This window comes from Periplaneta americana, chromosome 13 (genome assembly GCF_040183065.1).
Source record: "Periplaneta americana isolate PAMFEO1 chromosome 13, P.americana_PAMFEO1_priV1, whole genome shotgun sequence".
Taxonomy (NCBI): domain Eukaryota; kingdom Metazoa; phylum Arthropoda; class Insecta; order Blattodea; family Blattidae; genus Periplaneta; species Periplaneta americana.
The window spans coordinates 122,421,958-122,443,590 of record NC_091129.1 but is presented as its reverse complement, the minus strand read 5'-3'; the positions used below and the strand labels follow the sequence as shown (position 1 = coordinate 122,443,590).

The window sequence follows — 21,633 nt, the reverse complement described above, 5'->3', positions numbered from 1 at the left end:
ACGAAGGTGATGAAGCCGTTTATGACTATGATACTGATGGCACTGCCGCTCATTGTAAAGGTGCTGATGAATATCAGTAGAATGCTGCAGATTACCAATGTGATGACGTCGATCACGAATGTGGTGATTCTGATAAAAAACTTGAAGGCTACGATTACGAAGGTGATGAAGCCGATTATTATTCTGATCACGCCGTTTATGACTATGATACTGATGGCACTGCCGCTCATTGTAAAGGTGCTGATGAATATCAGTAGAATGCTGCTGATGACCAATGTGATGACGTCGATCACGAATGTGGTGATTCTGATAAAAAACTTGAAGACTGCGATTACGAAGGTGATGAAGCCGTTTATGACTATGATACTGATGGCACTGCCGCTCATTGTAAAGGTGCTGATGAATATCAGTAGAATGCTGCTGATTACCAATGTGATGACATCGATCACGAATGTGGTGATTATGATAAAAAAATTGAAGACTGCGATTACGAAGGTGACGAAGCCGATTATTATTGTGATCACGCCGTTTATGACTATGATACTGATGGCACTGCCGCTCATTGTAAAGGTGCTGATGAATATCAGTAGAATGCTGCTGATGACCAATGTGATGACGTCGATCACGAATGTGGTGATTCTGATAAAAAAATTGAAGACTGCGATTACGAAGGTGATGAAGCCGATTATCATTGTGATGACGCCGTTTATGAGTATGATACTGGTGGTACTTCCGCTCATTGTTAAGGTGCTGATGATTATCAGTACAATGGTGCTGATTACCAATGTAATGACGTCGATCACGAATGTGGTGATTCTGATAACAAATGTGACGACTGCGATTATGAATGTGATTAAGCCGATTGTCATTGTGATGACGCCGTTTATGAATCTGATGACGCCGATTATGAACGTGATGACTCCGATGATGAACGTGAAGACTCCGATTTTGAACATGATGACTCCTATTATGAACGTGATGACGCCGATTATGAACATGATGTCGCCTATATCTAATGTGACTACTCCTGTATGGAATGTGACGATGCCGATTACGACTGTGACGACGCCGATTATGAATATGATGTCACCGATTACGAATGTGATGACGCCGATTATGAATATGATGACGTCGATTATGAATCTGATGATGCCGATTATGAACGTGATGACTCCTATTATGAACATGATGACTCCAATTATGAACGTGATGACTCCTATTTTGAACGTGATTACCCCGATTATGAACGTGATGACTTCGATTATGAAAATGATGACTCCGATTATGACCGTGATGACTCCGATTATGAACATGATGACTCCGATCATGAACGTGATTACTCAGATTATGAACGTGATGACCCCGATAATGAAAATGATGACTCCGATTTTGAACGTGATGACTCCGATCATGAACATGATGACGCCGATTATGAATGTGGCGACTCCGTTTATGAATGTGATGACTCCGATTATGAATGTGATGACGCCGAATACGAATGTGATGACTCCGATTACGAGTGTGATGACGTCGATTATAAATGTGATGAAGCCAATTATAAATGTGATGAAGCCAATTATAAATGTTATGAAGCCAATTATAAATGTGATGAAGGCAATTATGAAAATAACGACGCCGATGATGACTGCGATAACGCTGATTATGAAGCTGAAGACTCCGATTATGAGTGTGATGACGCCGATTGTCAATGTAATTTCACCCGATTAGCAATGTAAAGGCTTCGATTACTAGTATGATGCCGCCGATTACGAATCTGACGACAGATTATAAATGTGATGACGCCAATTAAGAATTCAATGCCACAGATTACGAATGTGATGCCGCTAGTTACGAATGTGATGACGCCGATTACGATTATGATACTGCCGATGTTACTGATTATTACGAATGTGCATGTTGTTTATGGTTATGCTTGTTATGATTGAAATGTTAATTACGATTAAATTGCTGTTAATTGCGAAGGGTATTTTCATTTCATTTCATTTTATTTCATTTCATTTATTATATTGCATAAATCTTACATTAGCAATGAAGCTTTACGATATGGAACAAGTCAAAATTTTACAAGATTACAATTACAATTTTACAAATTTTTTTACAATTTTAAATTTTTTTTACACTTTTTACAATTTTGCAATTTTCTACAATTTTTTTGGCGAGATGTATTGAGTTGAGGACAGTGTTAATTAGTATAATACTCCTTTTCAACCTTCCAATTTTCAGACCACCAACTCTTAATTCATCGTACGTTTCTCTTCATTAATTTTCCAAAATATATTCCACAGAGTGGCGTAAGAATGCCGGTGATGACGATTATGTGTACCGGTATTTAGTCAGATTACTACTCGACTCAAAACCAGGTGTCGATGATTTAAACATAGCCGGATTATAAAGCCAGATGATCTTTGTTTTTCCGCTACTTGGGAAAAATGTCTGGTACTTCCAGCTCTGCAAATTCGCCCTGCTGAGAGTTCAATCATTTCACACATCCTTTCAGAGACTCGTAAGCATTTAGCCTATGATGAACTGTGATTTTAGTGCAGTAGGTCTTTCCTCCTCCTCCTTCTTAAAATGGATCGAGATTTTATGTGCACTCTGTATTGTGAAAGGTGGAAGTATTCATAAAGACAAGAAAAGTCTAATAAACATGGGTAAAAAATTAATATATTTGAAGAAACAAGCACTGTGAAATTGGTATTCTAACAACAGCATAGTTCACCGCTGTGAAGTAACGGTTAGCATGTCTAACCGTGAAACGAGCGGGCCCTGGTTCGAAATCTTGTTTAGGACAAGTTATCTGGTTGATCCATTTTGAATCTTGCGTACACTACTTTTAACACTTGAATATAAGTAATTGATTAACTAGCGGACTTCAAAATATACAGAAAACCAACCATCACCACCACACACATACACAACACATCTAACCACCCCATACAACACAAACATGCTGCATTCAGGACAATGGTACACAGATTATTCAACATACCCGTGAACCAAGAACACTGCAATGAAGAAGTGAACACAATCAAATACATAGCACAAGAAAACGGTTACAATCCAAACATAATAGACATCATCATAAGAAAGACAAAACAAAAACTTAACAAACACAAAAACACAACACAAACACAAGAACACAAGAAATACATCACACTAAAGCCTGGTTCAGACGGTGCTTGTTTCTGTGATGGATTCCAAGTTGGCTAGCAGGCTGGGTGCGCAGAAGATACGACTGGACCCAAATTGAAGCGTTCGCTAGCCGCCATCTTGGGGCCGTGACGATAGCGGACGGAAAGCAATGCTGATAGAACCCTAGATCATGGATAGAACGCAATCGTAAAACAAACTAAGATTTATTGCTATACAACATAAAAACAACCAAACATGAGCCTAAGAGTAACAAGGATAAAGACAAATATAAATAGTAAAACGTAATTACCTGCATTCTTGTGTTATAACATCAAATATTCAAAGATATTAATCCTGCAACTGTCAGTCAATAATCGTCGTCGTCTTTGTGACTTGGGAGTATTTATATTCACATAATTCATCATATCCGTAGGATGGGCTTCCTGAAATGTATTTCAATAACCGAGTGAGAGCATTATCTTAATCTTGCACATTGTGTGCATCTTGCAGTCGTGAAAAATAGCGGACGAAAAGTAATGCTGATAGAACGCAAACGCAAAAGACACTAAGATTTATTACTATACCATAAAAAACAACCAAATATAAGCTAAAAGAGTAACAAGGATAAAAACAAATATAAACAGTGAAACGTAATCACCTGCATACCTATAGTAGTCTACAACAGCAAATAATTGGAGAAACTGGAACTGGCAGTCAGTAATCGTCATCTTTGTGAACAACAAATATTAAGCTGCTATGCTAAAACTGTCAATTAAAATTCTTGTCTTCGTGATTGAGCCTATTCATATTTACACAATTCATCAAATCTGTACCGATGGAGTTCCTGAAATATTTAATTCATAGAGTTAGGACATTAACTTAATCTTGCACACTGTGTGCATTTTGCTTAGGCCTAATAATAAATATTTCAATAAACAAGAAAATGCATCAACTGTTATTATTAAATCGAATATGTGCAAGAATGTCAAAATATTGTAACTAGGCCATATCTAGATAGTATGAAAATACTTAACCAGATTTATTTTGCACTCACTTATTGATTCATAAATAAAATTGATTTAGAGAGATGCAAAGCAATACTGGTGGTGAATTGATGGTATAAATATATCGCGTTTAACAGCAGATAACCATTTACAGAGAAGCTCAGGCTTTTGCAATGGAAACCTGTTACTTTCTTCATTTGTTTCATGTTTGTCTGATTCTAATGATATCTTTAATACTCTACGGGGTGTTTGTTCAATCTGAAATAAATTTTAGAAGTGGTAAGAATTCTGAATGTGGACATACGGGTTCCAACACATAAAAAACATTAACTTATGAGCATTTTAATTATGATTTGCAAAATATAGACATGGATCTATGTTATAAGTAACTTTCAGCACCGTACTTCAATATAAGTTACAAATAAATGAACATAAAAAAAAAAAACATTATTTTAAAGGTCAAAAATCTAACTAGGCTATGGCCTTTTAAACTTATTTTGTGATTACCTTTGTGAGATGGGCTGGAAAATTAAAAACTGATGGAACTGCGTCAGGTTTCAGTAATTTATTACCATTAGTCTTCCAGAAACAAGATTCTATGAAATGAACTGAACAAAGCCTGTGGTGAATTGATGGTATAAATTTATCGCCGTTAATTTTTGGTCGAGGAACAGCGCTCGTAGTGAGTCTAGGTTAAACTATAAAACGTCTTTGGGGTGCCGTGGTGGCTACGGTGCTGGGTTCCGTGGTGGCTGCGGTGATGGTTTTCGTTCACACGGAGCGTGCTGCCTTGCATGCTGGATCCAAAGAGTTTCAAGTATTATAAACTCTTTGGCTGGATCCCAGTTTGGAAGTTGGAGATGCTGGCGCGGTACGATTTGTAAACATCAAATATGGAAGCTGTATGTGAAGTTGTACGAAGAAGACGTTTAGCAGCCTTTGCTGTTTTGCTAGCTTTGAACGCTGAGGAGACGGATCAAATTAAAAGGAGTAGAATGTGGAGCCGAAAATGGTTACTGCGTAGAAATACGGGCCAAGATGTCTTAACAATGCTGTTTGAAGAACTGAGGTATGTATAACCTATATTAGGACTGAACTGTATGTAGCTTATTTCGGCGTTTTATATCAAATGTTTTACACTATTATTTTGTTTAAATTATTGGGAAATCTTCAATGTATGGTTTCCTCACTGCCAACATTTGTCCTAAAATTCTAAAAGAGCAGATTTGCCTGTGTCCGTCGACCACGCATCGTCACGCTTACGAAAATTTGTGTGCACGTGGTCTATAGGAATTTTGTAGTAGAAAGGAAGGAAGGAAACCGCAAACAGAAGTTTTTCGAAATTATTGTGGAGAAGTTAACGCATGGGAAGGTGATTTTATTGTATTTTTGGTCCAAGAGAAATAGGCTACAAGTCTTTCACGAACATACAACCGCGACTCGGAAAATATTAAATTTATCTTCACAAAAAATCCCCTTATAAATTAGACTTTTCACTTCCAAAATTACCTGAATTTCCCATGTGTGCTAATGTAGCCATTATTAAAACAAAATGGAGATTTTAGTAGTGTAGCCTGTGTTATTCAAAAGTATACCAACTTTCAATGAAATATCCCAAATATCTTCAGAGTTTATATGGAAACAGCGTGTAAAAACCAAAATTTTAACATACGGGTAATTTACTTGGAGACGTCGTTGCGTATGGACCACTTTTACACTAAGTTAATCCTAAAATTTGGCTTTTAGCAAAACTTTACATTAGCACAATATATTATTTTCATAAAACATTATTCATAAACACCTGTAATTTCTAACTTGCAATCCAACATCAACTAACAACTGTCCTTGACTTCACTGATGGAAGATCATCAATTATATCATCAAAATTTAAAAACCTAGTAAGATGGCTCTCCAGACTAAGGAGCTCTCAGGTATTTAGGAGATTCATTGGTTTCAGTGGGGTTGGCCCTAAATTAGAGCCATGAATTGAATTTAAATTTTTCGGCTCATCACTGACTTCTTTGTTAATGTCTTCATAATATTTTTCACGCAGTCTAGCACCCGTATTAATATCTTCCAATTTTTTCTGGCTCTCCTTGTGCTATTCAGCTCCCGACATGCCTAATTTTGTCAATTGTGCAGTTTGACTATAACCGGTAATACTAATAAACAGAATATACTAGACAAACGACAACGAAAAGACGAAAGTTTTGACATGAAACATACAATGTACTGAAAAGGAAACGTATTCTGCGACTTCGGTTTGGGAGATTCCACTATAGTAGGGAGCAGGAATATTGGCGGATGGAGGTATACCCCTTCATATTAACCCAACCCACGTTCCACCCCTACTTTAGCTGTATACGTTCTTCGAAGGGTCGCTTCCGAAACATCTTTCACTCCTCGCTACGTAACCTAAAGTCTGTAACATCGAAATAGTGTTTACATATAAACACTGTCTGTGTGTCAGTATTTAGTGTAATTTCTGTGCGCAGCTTCATAATTATATCATTAAACAACAGCACATGTGAACACTTCATTTGTTATAATACAAACTACTGGCATACAATAGGCCTATGCGACATGATTTTATAACTACTATACTGATATCGAATAGCATTTGTATTTTTAGGTGAATGAACTAAGAAAATCAGTTGAATTTATATCTTCCAAGTTCGACAGTCTTGAGAGGAATTGGCGCACACAAGACATGAACTCAACTCCACGCAGGAGGAGATGAAGAGGCTAGTGTAAGAAAATGACCATCTCAAACAGGAAGTGAGTGATCTGCAGCAGTACACACGCAGAGACAATACAATGCTATTTGGAGTTCCGGAGATTGATGATCGATTGACCAAATATCGGAAGTCATAGGCGGTAGAGAATTGGTGCAACATGATGTGAGCGTAGCACATCGCATACCATCCAGGCCAGGGAAGACGCGTCCTATTGTCATCCGCTTCACGAAGAGTAGAAGTCGTGATGAATGGCTCCAGCTGTTCAGAAATGAGGCCAAAAATGATGGCAGCGGTCCTGGGATTGCGACAAAGAAAGTCAACAGGGACCTTCCGGCAGGAAGAATCACAGCAGGTGACCAACTGACAGCAGTGACCAGAGACCTTTTGAACAAAACAAGGGTTGCAAGAAAAGATGAAGCCAGTCCCGTGAGTAAAATCACTGGTGTTGACGATGTAAATAATTTGTAAATAGTATTGTGTCGGTACCGAGGTTTTATTTTGTATAATATAATTGACTTAACAATGGCTAGTAATACTATATTAAATGAAATCCATCAGTGCAAATTTAATAATAATAATAATAATAATAATAATAATAATAAAATAATAACAATGGTTTTTAACGATTTACTTCACTGCAATGAGTATATTGCCAATATACTATCAGATCTTAAAATATTTCACTTAAACTTATAGTGACCTAATTCCTGTTTTCTTCATTCTCTTAATAACCAGAATTTCAATCATATTACGAAAATTTTAATTTGTTGTATTAATTAAAGTTTTTTTAAGTATTCGTAAACACTATAAATAATTCCTTTCACTTAGCTCCGCGTATCCGCTCCCTTTCTAGACATGTCGCTCAACTAGGCACAGAAGGAATTCCACTGTTAGTATTGAAAATTACTGTTTGAATATGTGCACAGTGAACAGACAACGATTGGCTTGCAAGCAACTACACCCGAATGCATCGACATACTGCCAGTCAGTCATCCCAATGGACAGGTCAGAAGAGAGGGGGTGGTACGTGCAAAAATGTGCTAAGTACGACCCGCCAATATCTTTGCTCCCTACTATAGCATATTGCAGTGGCTCAGCGGGTGATTGGTAGTTAAAAAGGACAAGCCAATAAATAATTGAACGTGTTCGGTACAAGTGACAGGAACATAGTTCAGGCAAATGCCAGGGCCCTCAGTTGTTGTGTCGATGAACATTAATGTGGGAAACCGATATTCTAATATATATATAAATATTTACATATGAAGTGGTAATTTGTATTAATTCTAATATTGTTGAGTTAATATGTCAAATTTATGTCACAGATATTCCCACAAAATTTTATAGTACCCATATGTATCGACGAATAATTAATTCATCGTATTAAAAAGTAATTAGACTCAATCTGACGGGCCCATATGCACTCGTTCCCTTTGCTGCCCCCTTCTCGGTGGCCCTGATTATAAGTGGTCAATATTAGAGATGTAAAATGGTATTACTGTATAGAATGTATTGACAATGGTAAATACTTGTACTTTACAAGTCTGTGAGTAAAAATAAATTATTATTATTATTATTATCATTACAGTCCTGAAGACCCAGGATCCTTCAAAAATTATACTAGAATGCAGAGACGAGAACTGGAGGAACTTCTGCATCTGATTACTCCTTTAATAGAGAAGAAAGATACAAATATGAGACAGGCTATCTCTCCCTGTACAAGATTGGCTGCCACTTTACGATACCTGGCTACAGGGAATACATTCCAGGATCTCTCATATTCTACAAGAATTGCAAAAAATACTCTGTCGATACTTGTGCCTGACACTTTGAAGGCCATCGTCACAGTTCTTGAGCAGAAGATCCACTGCCCATCGAAGTCGAGTGAATGGGAAGCTGTAGCAGGACAATTTCATGTCCTGTGGCAATACCCCCATTGCATAGGTGCCATAGATGGCAAGCATGTGCACTTCAGGCCATCCCGGAAAGAGGGCTCAAAGTATAGGAATTATAAGGGTAGAGACAGCATTATCTTGCTGGGGGTTGTTGATGCCAACTATAAATTCTTGTTTGTGGACATTGGCAGAAATGGACGTATGCATGATGCATCGGTGTTTCGAGAGAGCCCTCTAACTCAACTACTCTTTTCCGGAGAATTAAATTTACCTCAATCTTGTCCTTTGCCAGGGTCCAATACTAGTGTGCCATATGTTTTTGTGGCAGATGATGCTTTCCCGTTAAAGGTAAACATTATGAAGCCTTATCCTGGACGTGATCTTCTCCATCAAAAAAGGATATTTAATTATAGACTTAGCAGGGTCCGTAGGACTGTGGAAAATGCCTTTGGCATTTTGGCAAATAGATTCCGTGTCCTATTGAATGTCATACCGCTGGCAGTGGACAAAGTGGAGCTTATTACATATGCATGCTGTGTTCTGCACAACTTTCTTCTTGAAAAAAATGCTTCCTGGTACATTCCATCAGACATGAATACAAGTACCGATAATGTAACTTTCACACTGCAGGGTGTGTCTCAGCAGGGTGGAAATCGTTCCACTTCCAGAGCATCCGAAATCCGAGATCAATTTTCAGAGTATTTCAATACTGTTGGTGTTGTCCCATGGCAAGACAGTTCTGTAGAGCAGGGACGTTATTGAGGAAAAATGACTGAAATGTGTTTGAGCATTTCCTTACGTAAGTTGGTCGACGGGACAGCACAAGACTGGCACAAAGGCCATGCAACAATATGAATATATCTTTCAATAAATCGTTTCATACTAATGTCAATATAGTGTGGATTGTGTATGAAGATGATATGAAAGCATTTAACTAAAATTCTAAGTGGGACCCAACCTAATTTATATACAAATTTTCATAGAAATTGGTTCAGCCATTATCGTGTGTAAAGCTGACAGATACAAAAAATCGTTTTTTGGTCTCAAGATAGTTAATTGTACATGCCAACACCATTTATTTTTTAAAAGCGAAAATAGCCAGAAAAAACTTTGGTTACAGTTTCATTATTAAGGAGTATACGTCCTGGTTTGTTTTATATTTGAACTTCATAAAATTGCTTTTTTTTTTTTTTTTTTAATGATATTTGTGGCATCTGCAAGTAGTGCAGGATAACCCATTTCTGTTATTAAGGGAACATGCTACAGAGTTTCGTAATGTTCATTGTTATCTTCTTGAAAATTTACAATCAGTTACATATTGTTGAAATATATGTGGACGATTCTTTTATGTTTAAAAATGTGCCCAGCAAGAAATGTTTATCAAAAATTTTTTTCCTTTTTTTTGTAAACATTTATGTGGGCCTCGCATATTAAGGTAATCAATGTCATAAATGTTTAAAATGAAGCTAAGATACCCTACAATGAAATCGTGCCTTAGTTTTCCCTGGCCAATGCACCTCATTTGTGTATATATCTGTGTTTGTGTGTAAGTGAATGCAGGCCTGCTGTGAATGTGTGTGCGAAGCTTCATTAGTCTAGTTGTAGCCATTAAGGAGATATCTTATTTCTAGTAAAAAAAGAAATCAATATGTATAAGTGAATGTAGACCTGTTGTGAATATGTGTGTGTGTGGAAAGTTTCATTAGTCTAGGTGTACCCATTAGGGAGATATCTTATTTCTAATAAAAAGAAAAACATTGATTTGCTGTACAGTTACTTGAGAAATATAATATTCATTCTGATATGATAACCATTTGTATGGGCTATATTGAATTTGTATCTTCATTAGAACCTCTCTGCCTGATAACTGCACCTTCCTCATTCCTTTTGGCAGTTCCCTCCCACCACGTAACAATTTTGCTGTATTACAAATAGATTCGTATACAGAAGTTTTTGCAAGCACTGAACTAAGTTTTTCAGAAACGTTTTTTTGCTATTCTGTGTTCGACAGGTCAAAGCATCAATAACATTTTTAGCTAAGGAGAAGAACTCTTGCAGTCGAGAACACTGTGCTGGGTCATTCCATGTAAAAAAGTATGTTTTTGAACCATGTCTCAAAAGTTAAAAATATTGTAGTAGGTTATTTTGTATGTTCTAAATATGAATTTCATGCAATATTATATTTATATCCTTTATAGTTTGGCAGCAATCAGCATTTAAAATATTGGTTTAACAAAGAACACTGTTTCATTCTTACTATGTAAAAGAAGATGGAAAAATAATTTCAATGCATTTCGAAAAAGAAGAGCCTTGTTTATAAATGCCATTAAAATGAAAAAAATATATATAATTTTTTAAATAGTTATCCACCTTAAAATAATTAAAAAAAATATAGAACACAAAATGCGCATGATTTTTACAGACGAAAAAAGATGTGTTTAATTCTTTAGGGTATATTGATTCCACTGTGAAAATTTCAGAATGTAGACTTAAATATCATGTCAGTTTTTAATAAAAATAACTCACCAGAGCAAAGGAGCTCAGCAGATAGGCTCTCCCGTCATACAGAATGTTGTGCGATCAAGTTCAGGGAGACATATGTTTGAGATTACTCATTGTTATGAAGTCTCGCGAACGCTGTGATTGCCACACATAGCAAGCGATTTTCGACAGTCAGAACAAAGAATAATTTCATTAATTTAATTATTCATAGGTTTTTTGAGATTATGTCATAAAACTTGGGAGATGGGTTAGGAATAAGATTTTCTTAAATACGAATGAAATTCATATTAGGGTGTCTAGTGAGTCTAGGTGAGGTGAGTACTAGACAGGAATAATTTCATTGATAACCTTTACAGAGAGTTTTCACTTTGTGTGAGCCAGGTTTTCATTATTACTGTAAAAAAAAAAAACCCATGAGTCAGAACCAACATGGCACTTTATATATAAAGTTTCTCACCTGTTGAACTAGTGATATAAAGTAGCAAGGATTGCTGATTTCATTGTCACCACATCCTAAGAGTTATTCTTCGCTGTACTGTGATAATGAGCCTTTTTATTGCTCCAACAGTGAGAGACCCAAATGCTTTGCCTCCTTACTACTATCTTTCACAACCTGCCTCAGTCCAGTACCCAAATGCTTTGCCATGTATTACACTCTACCTTTTTCAGCTCAGATCTTTGCTGTACACCTTAATTGTTGCAGATGATTAAAAGTTTTAGTATGACCATCTGAAAGTATTGTTACATAGCTGAAACTATGTTTTATTGAACTCCATAGTCTTTCTGTTGCTATCATTTCCATCGCAAGAGATGAACCAGTGTAATTCCAATTTGTACCCTTCCCAGTGAGTGTGCCAATAATTCCTCTTGGTGCATACAATATTCAATGATGCATATTGTATACGGCTTTAATTGTTCTATTTATTATATGGGTGAATATTCTGAAATGGGCAAATATGAATGGACCACTGTGCTCCTCGAGGTCTGCCCTTGTAGTCCTTCAAACAAGATTGAATAAAAATAAATAAATAAAAAAAATTCAAACGAATTGCATATCACACTATAGCTTAAAATCTCAGAGTTTAGAAATGACACATGGCAATCAAATTTCACATTTTCTCCCAGTACTGATATTCTATGAAATTTATTACCCTACCTGTCTATCGACGTCCTGCTCTACTCTCAGCAACAAAAGAGGAATTTAAAGCACTATACAAGTGGTGTTTCTTGCAATCTTTTCCCTGGACATCTGGCGCCACGCCTGTAACCCAGTCAGGGACCACCTAAATTCATAACAGAGGACCAAAGTACCGAACCTTAATTCAATGTTAAAATAGAAATATACTGGTATCAAAATATGCTACGAAAATGATAAATTTGCTTTCGAAGGGAACAAGAGTAAGGTTCTGACTTTATAAAGTAGTCCCCACTTCAAATAAGTTTGATGAACGCTGATCTAAGTACATTGATTGATAAGATAAAACACATTTAAATTATGAAAAACAAAATCTATTGCAATGTAATTCTTTTTTTTACAATAACAAAAGTTGATGTGATAATTGCATTAGATTTATGACATACAAACATCCATGAATCATTTCTTCTTAATATTGAAAACAATAGAATGTACTCGTATGTGAGTATACAAAGTGGAAGTGATATAACTGTGGATTGAAGGGAAGAATAGAATGCATTAAAATAAATGAAAAACTATTATGTGCCCTGTGATTAAGAGCATTAACCATGCTGAAAGTCTGCATAGTTCGCCAACACTGCATCGCTTGCTGAGTACACGGACTCAGGGTCTGAATAGCAGTATTCAGTCCCTTAGTGATGTAGGTTTCCTAGACTTCCTAATACTGTACACCAGTATAAATGAATAAATTATAGCAGGAAATAGGAATCCATTTTAATCTTATTTAATTTGCGAGAAAATCACCCATTTTAAAATGACTGCAAAGAAATAAATCCATCGCAACTATTTTACCAGAAAATTAAAAGAACAAGGTAGGCCTACTTTTTCTTACTAGGTGTACATACCAAACAATGCTTTGCTATCATCATACATGGTTGCATATAGGGTCACAAACTTTCGGAAACTGAATGAAGATGGTGGCAATGACTGCCCTCGTTGCAGCAGTTTGTGATCTCAAATTAAATTGACTTCTCTGGCAACATAAAATATAATTTTTGAAGAGCAGTAACTCAGCTTATCAACTGGTTAGAAAAAAATACTTCGAAAAAGATAAGATCGACAGGATTCAAGACCATTCAGAACCAAAAGTCTGTCTGAATTGACTTCTGTAAAAGACGAACATCTTATTGAGCTGTTTTGCTACAATACATTGAAGACAAAAGAGGTATCATACGAAATTCAATGTGGAACAGGAAATGAGAGTAGCTGTGTCCAGTTTGATTCCAAGATCTGAACAACATCCTCACTCATCCTATTAATTACTACATATTTATTTATTTATTCAATGATATGATTCTCTCTATAATATATACTTATTTCATACTTTTCACATAAATTGTTTGTGAATTTGGAACACGTGCTTAATTCATTTCTTAACTTGGCTAACCTAGCTACACACTGCAACTGTTGGTAGGCCCACATTCTGACTTGGGCACCATGAAAAAATCCTGACATATTAAGGATGCAGGGAATTGGAGAAGTTCGGGAACCACCAATTTAGAGGAAAATAATTTTTGCTGAAAAAAGTATTCATTTGGGACTAATATGTATTGGAATTTTTTGCTGTAGTCTATCTATCCATGAGATAAGCAGTTAAAATCTCCACTGTTATATTACTCCCACTTTGAGTGTATTAAATATATGGAACGTTTATACTCTTGGCTGGGTGTTATAATATTTAATTTTTGAGGAATGTGATTATGACTTTGCTTTAGCGTGGATGCCTTATGTTCTGGATGGCCAAAAAGCTGCAGTCACATGAAAAGAGGCATAAATGTTATTACTACTATTTCTTTACGATTTTAGTGTTGTGCTGGAATGTAAACATTTCATGTCATCTACAAAAGTTTTATGCTCTGGAAGTTTGAAACCTCAAATGACAGTAGTCACTACTTCCTGTTTAACACTTCCATAATATTTTTCCATTTGTACCTCGGGCATAAACGTTTCACATAAAAATAGCTTAATATGAAACATACAAAAGAAAAATATCAACTAACAATAGATGCACAGCAAATTGAAGACCATCTGATATTTAGAAATGCAGTTGGACAACAAACTTGTCACGGGAGGAACACATTAAAGAAACACATAAAAACACAAAACAAATGCAATATACTCAAATGCCTGGCAGGAAAAAAAAATGGGCTAGCAACATGATAACCTATGGTGATGAAATATTAATAACAGCAAGATACAATTGATAAATTATAGAAAATACAAAACAATAATTTCAAGAACAATGCAATCATTTCACTGGCTAGACCATTATAAAACTTCTTTATAATGTTATATGTTATAATACAAGTCAATGTTCAGGAAATGAATTACGGAAATTTTCACTACAGTCTACACAAAACTAGAAAGGTATTGACAGTCCTCTATCACACACGTGGGAAGAGAGCGACGATGTAAAGTTATGAGATGCGACTAATAGAGCCGCTTGTTTGACGTGTCGGAATTGAACAGCAGGTGCGAACTCATAAATTTGTATCACATGGACTGTATGACTACACAAATATTATAAATTGTATTAATAAAAGTAATAAAAGAGTAAGTGAATGCGAATATGTATGGTACATAGTGTACAAGCGATATGTAAGCTTAGTATAAACCGTAATCAAGATTTCATGCTATAAATTTGAAGTTATAAAGGAAAGAGATTTTAGCAGCATGGACTACCTTACATCACCTAATAATGTCTCATGGAGAAGTGTCAGGCCTACATAAATCTGAGTGTCATAATGTGGCAGACAGTACAGAAAATAGTGAGGCATGTAGTATATAATATATTAGTATCAGCAATAAAGACGCGGAATCAAGTAGGCCTATTTCATTCATCACTGAAATAGGGCGAAAGGTGATAGTGATTCTATTTCTGATGATCCTACAACATGTATAAGAAAGTAATAGCTTTACAATCGTATCATTAAATTAAGTTACATTACTCAAAATATGGACATTAATTTCAAAAATTCATGTATGCAATATTATTGACTTTCTGAGGTATATGCAAACTTAATTTAAAAATTTTTTATACAGAACCTTGAAGAAAGATTAAAACAACAAATATATTCTCCATTAACATCTTGCAGCCATTGTTTTTTTTTTACATTTAAAACCTAAATTCTTCACGATAGTGTGCAGAGAAGAAACATTGTTGTGCAAGATTCGGCATCTCGTAGCCTTTTTTTAACGTAGTTGGTATCATAAATATACATGCCGCCAGTATAACTATGAAAACAATAGCCACGACAAACACCAATATCAGCTGCGACACAGAAATAAAACTTCAACTATTCCAAACAAAAAAGCTCGGTATGAAACAACCGCCAGCACCAACCTGTCACCATAGACTCCGATTGGCTAGTTTGAGCGGTTGCCATGGTGATACCTCGAAGCCCCTGAACTGTCAATACCTTTCTAGTTTTGTATAGACTGTAGTTCCCTAACTTTGACGAGTACAATAACTGAATAACATTATAAATTATTTCTCTAAATCTATGCTTTTTGCATTAATGACAGCTTGAACTAGGGAATTCATGACATCCAATTTAAGCTGTTCGGATCTGAATTCCTTGAGCATTGATCCTAGAAGTGCCATACAGGCATCTACTGGACAAGCTGGAGCTGATTGAGCTGTTACAGTTACTGGTTGGCTCAGTGAGTCAGCTATTGATTCCAGAGCCACAGCATATGCTCCCTGTCCAGGATGTATTTTCCTTCTCTTTGTGGATGGTCCTGCACGTGATCCACTCCCTGAAGAAACTCCAGATCCTGATGATGATGACGATGGTGATGACAGTGATCTCGTTGGCACAGCAGCAGTGTTCACATTCGAAGTTGTTGCCTGTACATTTGCATATTCCTCTGCTGCTGGTGACAGCAGACTCTGCGAATATTGATGGCCAACTTCAGCTGTTTCATCTAGATTATCATCACCATGATACACCGTCGATACATCACTTTCATTATGGATCTGGGTTTCTTCAGTCTCGTCCTAAAAATAAATTACAAATATTTAAGTTTGCCATACATGTTTATATTCGAAACAAAGTAGTCATAGTACATATATAACTAGAGATCAGAAGTTTATGGCCTGTGTGTGTGTCTAATGCCTACTCACTTCACTTGCATGATTTGAATTCCGCATACTATGGATAGATGGCAGAACTGTGACCCATTTTCAAGTTGCACACCACTAAGAATTTCCAAAAAAATTACCTAAAGCAGTACAAAAATGACCTAGGCCCTAATGAAAATTATCAATTTTGGACTATAGAATTAATAATGCTTTAATGATTACTTTATAAGTACCTGTATTGTAAGACAAACTTTCCTAGTGGCATTATTGTATTACTTACTGAAATGTGATAAATCTAAACTGCCACGTATCACAGTTCTTCCCTGAGCATGAGCAAATGTTACATAATAATAAAATGGGTATTCATCTGCACCATAGCTGTTGATATAATAATTTTTCTCTCTCTTTCATGCGTTGGGACCAAGAAAGGTTAAAACTGCTGCAGGGGATATCACCTAGCCTAATAACGATCCATAAGAAAAATGCTAACTTAAAAAACGGATAAGAAAAATGCTAACTTAAACGGATAAATACTTCAACTATTTTAAAAATACGTAAAAATGAACATTCAATCATAGAGAACGTGAAACTGATTATAAAAATCTGTAAAGTGAAGAAAATAACCTACAACTGCATCTAAATTAAAAAAAAATGATTTTAATCTGGTAAACATGGAAAAATTAATTTTGACTACTGGTACCTGTAAAAACCCCATAAATATAACATGTTTCTTGGAGAATGTACCTATTTGCTATTATGCCATTTCCGCTTTTTCATCAAAGTCCGGATTATATAAGCTAAAGAAAATATGTACAAGGATTACCATTTGTACTTCTGCGTACAGTGTAAGTCCAATTAAAGATGTTCTACTTTTTCTTGGGACGTGTTCCTCCAAAAACATCATTAAATGGAAGTACCATAAGCTTGGTGCATAGACTTAAAAGAAATGAACATAATTTTACTTAGAAAATGAAGAGTAAATTATATTTAAAATGATCTAAAAGTAAAAATTTCAGTATACGGATACCTCACTGACAATTATCTTAAAATATTAGGAAGAGCAAATTTGTCTGTGTTTGTCGAATACACATCATCATCATGCTTACGAAGACACTTTTCTGTGCCAATAATTTATTTTGTGTGCACTAGACTGAAATTTTGGAGTAAGAGGAAAAGAAAGATATCAGTGTTCTGAAATGTATCCTTATTAGTATTCCTCCATATTTATTAATTTAAGAAAACGATAGACTATTCAAATTTTTGTTTCTGGTGACTTGCATAAAGTTACGTATTCGTAAATATAATGATGCGCATTCGACAAACGCAGACAAATCTGCTCTGTTTAGTGTTTTAAGACATAATTTGGTAGGTGCAGTCCGTGTTCTAAAATTTTCCCACTAATAATTTTGAACTGCTAACATTTCAAGATGATTACATTATTTTTTTTAATTTGAGCAACCGCTTGCACTGGTGGACTATTCAGCATTGAATGGCCACGTGCTATTTTGAGGTTAGCTTATTATGTTGAAGATATTGATTAGTACTTACATTTCCAGCACCCACACCACTCTTCATAGAAGCAGACACTCTACTATTTTCAACATTATACTGATTTCTCAGATTGTGAAATTTGCTTGCACAATCTTTTTCAGTGGTTCCCGGTCTCTGTGTGCACACTGCAGCACAAACACGTTTCAATGCTTCTATTCGAATTCTTTTATTATGGTAATTCGGGCTTTGTATAGCATATAAACATCTTTCTTCTCTGGGGAAAAACGTAATACGGCGAACGCAAAGCTCCGCCCACGTCCCCTTTCCACTTTTCCCCTACAAGCTCACCACACACCCTAGCGGGAAAGAGTGGAAATAGGAGTTTAGGGTGGGGTGACATCTAGTGTAGGAAAGTGGAACAAAAAGAATAACGACATCTACAAAGCAAAATAGGAACTTCGTCCTGTCACACTCCCTCCTCTCACTCGCCAGCCTCTCCTTCTCTGTTCCTTGCTTAATGTCTCTCTCTTTTTTTTTTCTTATGACTTCGCAGGAGGGGAGATCCGAGAAAGTTCGTAACTAAACCTAAACGCACGCTTTTTGTTCACGCTTTAGACCTCTCGGCTATCGAGGCGAGTTGGGGGTAGAAGGGAAAATGAATCTATTTTTGTTTAAGGGAACTGCCATAACGTATTGTACAAGGGGACAATGACCGAATAGCGTGGGTAGAAACTGGTGGGCTTGTGAATGTCGCTTGGTAGGGGTTGACTACGGGGTGGCTTCATTGTGTCCGTGTCCAACTTCGTGTACAGACGTAACCACGTGTAATAATGATCCGTACCGAAGACGTGTACTCATTACGAGTGTCCAACCTGTGGGAAAAAAGACTACTGTGTTACCACAGTCTAATATATACAGTCGCGCAACTTCAACACTTTTTTTTGCCAACATTCGCGACACTAGCGCCCAAGCGGCAGGCAAGGCACTGGTCATAGTCTCGTTCAGCCAGCACGTGCTGTAATGGGATGCGAGATGTTATAATAACGTTTTAATCATGTGTCGGAATAAAGGCAATGTGTGCAATGACGAAAATCGCAGTAACAACAAGTTTAAATCTCCGAATTTGTCGTTCTTCAGATTCCCTAAAGACCAAGAGAAAACCATAACTCAGTCATAACCAATAATCCACGTTGTAGGTAGCCTACGTATTGTGTTCTATAAAACATTATTTTATTGCTTATCAGTTACCTATTTGTATGTCAGGAAGGACAGTTTAAATAAAAACAAAGTAAATACCTGTTACAGTATATTATTTTTTTTTTTGCAGAGATCATGTGTGTAAATGTGTAACCATTCCGATTTTGGATAATGTATCTACAGTTTTTAATGCAAGTAATTCCATAATTTTTGTACTCGTGTTTTTTTCTTTATATTTTTCAAAAGTTGAATGTTATATAGCATTCAAGTAGGTATCATGGTGTTAATTTTGCAAGAATTCATGGAGTATAATCCTTTTGCAAAATAGTCACTTCTTGAATAAATCCAGACTGTGTCGAAAAATTTCTGATGTGTTGGTGTAGATTCATGTGGCAGACGTATTAAGTTCTCAAGAAATAAAAGAGCCTTTTTAAATTTAATATATAAAGCAATCTTTTCTGTAATAATTTGCATGACTGTTATTGGTGCTGATTTTACATTCCCAGTGATTATTTGAGCCATTCAGTGCAGAAGTGGTGTAAGTCAAAATCAGGTAATGAGGTTTAAAGTAAAAATTATGTAAAATACAGCGCAAAGTAGCAATTAATATATCCTTCGTGCTATTCACTGACTATTAATAGTTTAAATACATTCTATATTAACTGCCGCTTTACGCTGTATTTTACAGAATGTTTACTTTAACCCCTCATTACCCATTTTTGACTTACACCACTTCTGCTCTGAAAATAAAATTAGGCCTACATTTTCTGAGTTAATTGAAGTTACAATTTTTTCAACAAAATTGTGTGTTCATTTATTTGTTCTCACCTATGTCATATTAACAGTAAGTGCATGTAAATTACGTATTATATAGGTAGGATATGTTAAAATCATGCAGCATGTGTGAAAACTGGAAATGTAGCCTAATGTAAAATGCGGTAAACTTCCCATAAAAATTTAAACCATAACATCAGCACTATTTGTAACTCAAAATAATAAAGGAAATACCGGTTCTTAAGAAATGGAAAAATAATGAACTTCATATTAATGTTTAAATCCTCTCCTTTTCTTTATTTTCAAGTTTATCACAGCGGCCGAGTTTACCCAAATTTGCGGTATGCAAAATAGTTAATTTCTCAGGAAATAGGGAGAGGAGTTCACCATGCGATGTACCCTACGAGATATTCCCTACAATTTTGAAGCTAGTAATTTTTACTCTTCTCACAGGAAATACAAAGTTCCAATGATTCATAAATATATTTAGGAATGAATTGAATTAACCGACCACGCAACGAACAATTATATTATTTCAAACCATGATACGTGATCAGGGCCATGATTTAGTTGTAAGGAGCAGAAAGAATTACGTTTATTCCCAGCTTCTGAAACTTGTAGATTAACTGCGTGTGAAATTCTTCCAGGATTCTAAAGTAGAATTAATAGGAACCATGTACACTTATTTTATAGATAAAAATATAAAATAAATTACGCAAAACCCGTTTTCTGATATGTTATCATATGTCGTGTGCACACTTTTAACTTGCCTGCCGCTAGAGGGCTACTGTCGCGCCAGCTGTCAAATGTTGGCATATTTTATACGTATGAGTTGCGTGACTGTATCTCTTAGACTGTGGTGTTACTTCGAGGACGTGCAAAGTTAACAGGTGATTGTTGTTTAATGAAAACCACATTACATTGTGTTGTGTTGTGTTGTGTCAGTACATGTTGTGGACAGATGTCTAATGCGTATAGCATTGTGGTTGTGGACAGTTGTCTAATGCATATTACCCTAGATCATATATGTAACAGATATGTCGGGCTTATAGGCTTTGAGGTTAACAACTTTTGTCAGATTTACTAAACTGCCATCTAGTTGTTACATAAGGAGTCACGTCATAATTCCCATTTGAATTGCATTAGCGACTGTGCTGCCATCTCTTGTTCGTTTACGGCGGACGGGTGGCGATCCTGGCGGTTGTTCTCTTCAAAGTGCTGCCGATTTTAACGCAGCGAGGAGTTATCTGTTACATATATGATCTAGGATATTACATAGTGGTAGGCAGTGATCCATCGAAGCGGGACAGATAGTGTTATTTGTCTATGGTAGAGAGAGACAGTAGAGAGAGAGAGCATGCGAGCTAGATGCCGAGCGGCGCGGGTGGGGATAACTTCCCCTACTGGCGTTCGCCGTAATACGTTTTTGCCCTTCTCTGTACGCCTCAATTAAAATTCTTACTTGATCTTTCGTTCAACCGTAATTCATAATCAAAATTTTCGACTTGCTATAATTGTACCTTCTGCACCCTTACACACTGTTGTTGTTTTCTCTCTCCCAAGGTCCCAGAACAGTCTAGATAACACTCATGATAAATAAGAA

The 21,633-nt window shown here is 36.1% G+C and overlaps 2 protein-coding genes across 3 annotated transcripts; one reads left to right on the top strand and one right to left on the bottom strand.

Moving 5' to 3' along the window:
• Positions 1 to 4,997: 4,997 nt before the first annotated feature.
• Positions 4,998 to 10,548, top strand: LOC138712334 (putative nuclease HARBI1). Its single transcript, XM_069843987.1, has 2 exons — positions 4,998 to 5,226; positions 8,481 to 10,548. The coding sequence occupies exons 1-2, from the start codon at positions 5,051 to 5,053 to the stop codon at positions 9,547 to 9,549; spliced, it is 1,245 nt and encodes a 414-aa protein (XP_069700088.1). The 5' UTR covers positions 4,998 to 5,050; the 3' UTR covers positions 9,550 to 10,548.
• Positions 10,549 to 12,748: 2,200 nt separating this feature from the next.
• On the bottom strand, positions 12,749 to 18,457 carry LOC138712333 (uncharacterized). 2 transcript variants are annotated; one of them, XM_069843984.1, is made up of 3 exons: positions 18,117 to 18,457; positions 17,392 to 17,504; positions 12,749 to 16,484 (listed from the first exon to the last, which is right to left on the bottom strand). In XM_069843984.1, the coding sequence occupies exons 2-3, from the start codon at positions 17,470 to 17,472 to the stop codon at positions 15,972 to 15,974; spliced, it is 594 nt and encodes a 197-aa protein (XP_069700085.1). In that variant the 5' UTR covers positions 17,473 to 17,504; positions 18,117 to 18,457; the 3' UTR covers positions 12,749 to 15,971. The 2 variants fall into 2 exon arrangements, with proteins under 2 accessions (XP_069700085.1, XP_069700086.1); XM_069843985.1 differs by lacking the exon at positions 17,392 to 17,504 and having other exon boundaries at positions 12,750 to 16,484; positions 18,117 to 18,454.
• Between the last annotated feature and the right edge of the window lie 3,176 nt (positions 18,458 to 21,633).

What these genes read in the sequence shown, in the direction of transcription:
- LOC138712334 (XM_069843987.1), top strand. Translation starts at nt 5,051, where the DNA reads ATGGAAGCTGTATGTGAAGTTGTACGAAGAAGACGTTTAGCAGCCTTT. An exon ending in ATGCTGTTTGAAGAACTGAG is followed by an intron (nt 5,227 to 8,480) that starts GTATGTATAACC and finishes TTATCATTACAG; the next exon opens with TCCTGAAGACCCAGGATCCT.
- LOC138712333 (XM_069843984.1), bottom strand. Translation starts at nt 17,472, where the DNA reads ATGATGTTTTTGGAGGAACACGTCCCAAGAAAAAGTAGAACATCTTTA. An exon ending in TGTACGCAGAAGTACAAATG is followed by an intron (nt 16,485 to 17,391) that starts GTAATCCTTGTA and finishes ATTTATTTTTAG; the next exon opens with GACGAGACTGAAGAAACCCA.